Source organism: Notolepis coatsorum, assembly GCF_963971535.1.
Source record: "Notolepis coatsorum genome assembly, chromosome: 2".
NCBI lineage: Eukaryota > Metazoa > Chordata > Actinopteri > Aulopiformes > Paralepididae > Notolepis > Notolepis coatsorum.
In genome coordinates, this window is record NC_140166.1 from 31,195,969 (window position 1) to 31,203,341 (window position 7,373).

General features: G+C 43.8%; 1 protein-coding gene across 1 annotated transcript; it reads right to left on the reverse strand.

The window, feature by feature from the left end:
• Positions 1-646: 646 nt before the first annotated feature.
• Positions 647-3,950, reverse strand: selenoe (selenoprotein e; the record flags this gene model as incomplete). The annotated part of the gene is made up of 4 exons (XM_084307630.1): positions 647-790; positions 2,210-2,288; positions 2,611-2,687; positions 3,837-3,950. 4 exons carry the CDS (start codon positions 3,948-3,950, stop codon positions 647-649), a joined length of 414 nt encoding a protein of 137 aa, XP_084163756.1.
• Positions 3,951-7,373: the final 3,423 nt, after the last annotated feature.

Genomic DNA, 7,373 nt, shown 5'->3' on the forward strand with positions numbered 1-7,373 from the left:
TATCAGATTTGCAAATACAGTACTGTTTGTGATACAAAAAGTGACCAGAAAAAGAGTGTATATACATTTGACGTAGAAACTGTACATTAATGACTCCATTTATTTTTTGGGTAGATCTACTGTATATATGTGTGTATATATGTAGACATTACATGTTGTGTTGTCAAACCTAGGAAGGTAAGTCGAAGAACCCTTGCAAACTCTGTTTTTAAAGCCCATGTACTGTATTTTCACTTGTAAAGTCAATCCATGTCACTTGGGAGTGTAAATGTGATATATCACAAGAAAGTACTCAACCTCTACAGTCTCTAACTGTGAATGAACACAACGCCCTGCCATATAACATAACATTGTTCCTCTGAAAACTGAGTTATTATGGTTCTTTATTCTTCAAGGTACTCATTTCATTTGATATCCATGTACTGACAGAGTGAGGAGAAGAAACACATTGAACCCAACTCATCCACAACAACATTTATTGAGTATCAATGAAAGGTTTTGATGATGGTGAGGGAAGTGCCGTTTGAAACCCTGCAGCAACATCGGTCTCTTCAAGTCTTCAGACTGGGGCCTGGCTCAGCCTTGGGGCCCCACTCGTCATTATGAGACCAGGGATGCAGTGGCGGGGTCTGGCCACCGGGCGTCCTCACAGCTCGTCTCTGGGGGCTCGCAGGGGGAACTGCTGGAACTCCTCCGGCACCTCCTCCCCCTTCTGGGACCTCCGGTAGAAACCCAGGGAGTCCAGCAGGCTGCTGATCTCGTCTGCCGTCATCTTCTTCACGGGAACCGTCTGATGCACGTGGACACACACACACACACACACACACACACACACACACACACACACACACACACACACACACACACACACACACACACAAACACGCACACGCACACGCACACACACGCACACGCACAAACACACACACAAAGAATCAAACAGAGAATCGTAAAACATACCCAGTATGGACACATTTTGACATCTCGTCACACAGCATCTTCCCACTACATCACATCTCACCTGATGAACAACCTCATCCTCATCATCTGATCTCACCTCAACAACATCATCATCATCATCATCATCATCATCATCATCACCATCATCATCATCATCATCATCATCATCATCATCATCATCACATCTCACCTGAACAACCTCATCATCACATCACACCTCAACAACCTCATCCTCATCATCACATCTCACCTGATGAACAACCTCATCCTCACATCTCACCTCAACAACCTCATCCTCATCATCACATCTCACCTCAAAAACCTCATCTTCATCATCACATCTCACCTGTACAACCTCATCATCACATCTCACCAGATGAACCTCATCCTCATCATCACATCTCACCTGATGAACCTCATCCTCATCATCACATCTCACCTGATGAACCTCATCCTCATCATCACATCTCACCTGATGAACCTCATCCTCATGATCACATCTCACCTGATGAACCTCATCATCACATCTCACCTGATGAACCTCATCCTCATCATCACATCTCACCTGATGAACCTCATCCTCATCATCACATCTCACCTGATGAACCTCATCCTCATCATCACATCTCACCTGAACAACCTCATCATCACATCTCACCTGATGAACCTCATCTTCATCATCACATCTCACCTGATGAACCTCATCCTCATCATCACATCTCACCTGAACAACCTCATCATCACATCTCACCTGATGAACCTCATCCTCATCATCACATCTCACCTGAACAACCTCATCATCACATCTCACCTGAACAACCTCATCCTCATCATCACATCTCACCTGATGAACCTCATCCTCATCATCACATCTCACCTGATGAACCTCATCCTCATCATCACATCTCACCTGATGAACCTCATCCTCATCATCACATCTCACCTGAACAACCTCATCATCACATCTCACCTGAACAACCTCATCCTCATCATCACATCTCACCTGAACAACCTCATCATCACATCTCACCTGAACAACCTCATCCTCATCATCACATCTCACCTGAACAACCTCATCCTCATCATCACATCTCACCTGAACAACCTCATCATCACATCTCACCTGAACAACCTCATCCTCATCATCACATCTCACCTGAACAACCTCATCCTCATCATCACATCTCACCTGAACAACCTCATCATCACATCTCACCTGAACAACCTCATCCTCATCATCACATCTCACCTGAACAACCTCATCTTTATCGTTGTAGAATATCAGATGAGGGTTCTTCTCCTCAGACGAGTCGTATTCCAGGTTATGACTACAGAGGAGAGGAGGGTGAAGGAAACGACAGCAAGGCAGTTCTAAAAAGAAGAATCAACCTACATTCATATCTTTTCTCCTATTTCTTAACAACAGCAACAAGCGTCGCTCAACGCTCCCTGGCGCTCTGCTTCTGAGTAAAACTGTTTTGGAAAATGCTCCAAGGCCCCAGTTTTTTCTGGCGCTGTACTTGGCAGTTGATTAGGAACATTGTTTCCTTTATCATGCTAGGTCATGAGAAAACCCAAAGTGTTTTGGGGGTCGGGTCACAGCGTAATAGAAGCCTGGTGCAGCACACATGGCCGCTGTGTAAAGGATACTATAATGCCCAGCGCTCCATGAGGAAGAGGTGGAGCTCGGGCATCTTCTTGACGCCTCATCCGACCACACTGGGAGCCTGGAGGGACGGAGACAGATAATGGTGTTAGGAGCTGCATGTCCACTGGAGTTCTCCATCCTTCTCTCTCAGTCATATCAAAGATGACAGAAATAGGCTTCCGATCCTAGCATCACACCTACTGGAAACAATAGCACCTGGGCCTTTACTGGCATTAATCACCATTACTGCGCGAGCTGCTGTGCTAAAAATGTATGACAGGGCTCTATGGAGAAACCATGACACTCTGTGTGACTAAAAGTAGTTTCAAACGAATACGGCTGGATGTCATTTAGCCAAATCAGCATGGCTGTGAGTGTGAGTCTTTCACCTTTTACATAATCTAGCTTTGGCATGGATTGATTGTTTAGATCGCTAGCATGGCTAACATGCAGTTCCATCAATACTCACGTTAGTTTGCCCCTGGCTATGACAGGTTTCAATACTCACCGTTAGTTTGCCCCTGGCTGTGACTGGTTTCCAGGGGTGTTAAGTACTTGAGTAATTGTACTCCGTTACAATACTTAAGTACTGCTTTTGGGGAGTTGTACTTTACTCAAGTATTATTAGGTTTGTATTAGGGTGACCAGATGCAAACAGTCCAAAAGCAGGACAACAGTAAGATTTTGGCGGGACAAAGCAGGACAGATAATGTAATTTTTTTTGTATACTTTGTATACAAAAACTTTGTATACTTGTACTTTTACTCAATTACATTTCAGAGAAAAAAAACATACGTTTTACTCCTTACATTTAAAATGCAGAACTACAAAGTACAAAGTACAAATCTCTCAGGTCCAACCATTTTTATTAGTATATTTGTGGCTGAACTAACGTTACCGTTATTAATCCTGCGGCCACGCTTTATTTAAAAACAGCCAATCAAATCCCCATCAATGGAAAATTAACCCGCCCATACCCATGCTGATTGGTCCTTGTGCAAGACTAGAAAGCGGTTATCAGAAGAATAGACAGTCAGAAAAAAAGTTTTAACTTTTACTTTTTAGTACATAAGTACATTTAAGTTGAAACTTTTTAACTTTTACTCAAGTGTGTTTTTAGCCAGATACTCTGACTTTTACTTGAGTACGATTTTGAGACTGTACCCATACTTGCACTTAAGTATAATTTCTGGGTACTTTTTACACCCCTGATGGTTTCAATACTCACCATTAGTTTTCCCCTGGCTATGACAGGTTTCTCTTGGATGGCTGTATCACTGACGTTTTCAGCTCCTTTACACGTAGCAGAGAGAGCTAAGCTGAGCACTAGTAGGGCCCACATTTTTGGATCCATTTCTGTCTTTAAGCCAACGTTAGAACTATTATGTACCTTTGAATCCACCTGTACACTTTCCTAGGGTGTACCATGAACATATCCCATGGGGGGAGGGGGGGGGGGGGGTGTCCACATGTGTAATATATTTTCATCTCTTTCCTTTGTTTTTTCTCCTTTGATGGCTCAGTAATCAAAGTTATGGGATTGATAGAGATCAACGGAGCACAGTGATGCTTTCTATGGTATTGTTGTGAATATTAGGCTGATTTGGGATTTTTCTAAACCTTAGTATGAACCCCTGACAAACGTGATGGTTTCTCCCGGACCAGCATGTGTCTGTAGCGCTCCACGCAGACCTTAGCAGCATCTGCTCTCTTATCACATCTTCCCACAAGTATGTAGGCGGCCGGTGGCCAGAGAGAGCAAACTGAGGCTTCCAGACAGATCAACAGGGTGCAGAATAAATTAATGAATAAATAAATACAATTAAAACACAGGCACAAAACACAAGAATATGGACAAACAACAAACAAACAAACAAACAAACAAACAAACATTTAGAACTCGTTGTCTTTGTTGAGTTTAAAGTTTCTTTATTGTCAGAGTACTTTTATATAAAATGCTTCTTTCTGTTTTGCTCCAGAGATTGTGCTAGGTAAAAATAGGTAAGTATAAAAATAAGTATAATAAGTATAAAATAGAAGTCAAGTACGTAGACAAAAGTGTTCAATGTACATATATACAATATACAATGCAGAGTAGAAAAGTAACTGAGTTACAATACAATATACAGTACAATGCAGAAATGAAATGAGGTACAATTTAGGTACAATTTACAGTAAGGTGTGATGAGGTATGAGTTGTAGTGCAAATTCGTTACCAATAAATATAAAGTGTGTTAAGTGTCTAAAGTGGGTAGAGTGGTTGCTGCAGTCAGTTGGTTGTTTAAAGTGAGTGTGTGCGTGTGGATTTGTGTGCTATGAGTGTATTTGATGGTTTGTTACATAGTGTTATTGTCATTTAGCATTTAGCATCCTGATGGCGTGGGGATAGAAGCTTCTTCTGAGTCTCTCTGTGCTTGCCATGAGACTCCGGTATCGCTTGCCTGACTGCAGCAGTTCAAAGAGGCAGTTGTTTGGGTGGCTGGAGTCTTTGATTATTATCTTAGCCTTACCCATGTGTAGCAGGGTGGATTATCCCTGCTTCGTGGGAACGGGTGTGCACCATCACTGGGTAGCAGGACACAGTAGAGCTCCGTCTGACTGCACCCTCGTCTTTGGGCCTGGAGCGTCAAACTGGAGGCCGGCAGTGAGAGTGGATGGGCCCGGGATTTACCAACCTGGTCTGGTACTCAGGTCTTCCTCGCCTCTCCGGGGCGGTCAGCAGTACTCCCCAACTTGCTCTCACTTCCCCCAATACCTCCGTAACCCTCCCACACCTAGTGACTGATAGACGAATAAATAGATTCGTTCCCCCGCAAGCAATACCCTCCCTTGATGACCACTAGAAACCTTAATGACTGTAAGGGGAAAGATGGATAGGAAGGGGTTAATTGTATTAACGTTACCCACACCAAAAGAGTTATTCATGGGCTCAGGAATGGACACGCACACAGAACCCCATCTAATTCTTTATATTAATTGTACTGTTCAGTTACAAAGATTTAATGGCAATGTTTAAATAGGATGGAATCTTACCATTACCCAAGTTGTAACTCAATACCTTCTAGACACTTATATTATACACCAATGTGCTTGACTCATCACCCACGTCTGGGTTAGTACCAGGGATAATACCTCTCTCAGGCTTTAATTATATGGTAAGGATAGTACCTCTCTCAGGCTCTACTTATGGTACCACTGGTCAGTAACCTTCCCGCAGGGGAAGGGTTAATTAGATGGGAAATTATTATTAAAGGACAAACACGTTATCACACTCAAAGGAAATGAAAAGGTGGGCCCACTTTACCAAAACAAAAGTCCTATACTAATGCCGGCATGTAATGTTTATGGGGTACCCCTATGAACTGTAGTTAGCAACGTTAGCTTCACCCGTAGGCCGCATCACACTGTGTACTGTGCAATAAGATCCTGAGCATCGAAGCTCTATTGTACTCAACCAAGATGGCGGCTGTGCCGCGCCACCACTGTCCGGGTGGCAAGATGGCGTCGAACGCTCTCGTCACGGGCGCTAGCAAGCGGGGCTGGAGCAGAGGGAGCAGTAGCGGGCTGAGAGTGCGTGCTGGGTGATGGCGACCTCTGCTGGACGGGAAGACCTCCCGTGCTGGGCTGAAGACAGCTGGTGCAGAGCAGATGTCGAACGCCGGCGAAGACTGGTTGTTGACGACCGGTGCTGGGTCGACGCGCAACAATAATCTGGCCCTACCTTAACTGAAGCTACTCTGTGGGTCCCAAACAGCCCTCCTGCTAGCCGCAACATGGTGCCTCTAAACACGGTCCTCTTCAAGCCACGCTGGCTGGGCACCTCACTGGAGGGAATATCGTTAACATAAGCCAACACTTGGCTATACCGCGTTTCTTCTAGGATAACTCGTTGTATCACTAGGGTTATTCAGTGGGGAACATGCAACACGCTACTACGCTTACATTTCTAGTATAACCCGTAATATACTCAAGTTCAATACGTTCACCCGCGTGATCCACAACGGGGGCTCTGTCAAGATACGACCGACCAGGTCCAAGTCCAATGTCGAAGAGGCTGGCTCGCCTCACTTCCGTTCCCGTTGACTTGCTTCTCCTGCTGTCTCTCTCTCGTGCGCTCCGCCTGCCACCGCCGCCCCCTGCTGGTACCGCCAACTAGCCCCACAGGAAGCACTGGGTGGAAAGAATATGATTCAGTTCACTGTTTATAATCCATATTCCAGCCGGTGAGAGAAGGAGAAACCTGCGTCATTGTTCGAGGGAATATCAATGGAAACTAGTTAATATGTCTTTGTGCACAAAGGGGAGATAAAAGGCAAGTCAGCACTTCTGAATAATAGCCATATATTCAGGGTGCTACACATGCATATATGAATTCAATATATATGAATGTTGATTAGGTCTGCCCAGTCACTTGGCACTTTTAAATCGCTGCTTAACACCCATCTATTCAGCCTGGCCTTCTAAATCCGTTGTATAGAGCATCCGCTTAGTTTTAATGTGATTTTAATGTATATATGTTTTAATGGTTTGAGTAATAGTATCTTACATTTTGTGTAAATTGTTCACCACTTTGTCAACTGCTGTTGTTTAAAATGTGCTATATAAATTAAATTGACTTGACTTGACTTGAATATTGATACATTTCCAAACAAATGATAGGTGTATACCACAGGACCACAGTCTTTTAGCATGGAGCACGGCTACGATTTGGTTCGCTGTGCATTTGTGTCCAACATTTCTAAATGTACTTTTTATAAAGTCAAAT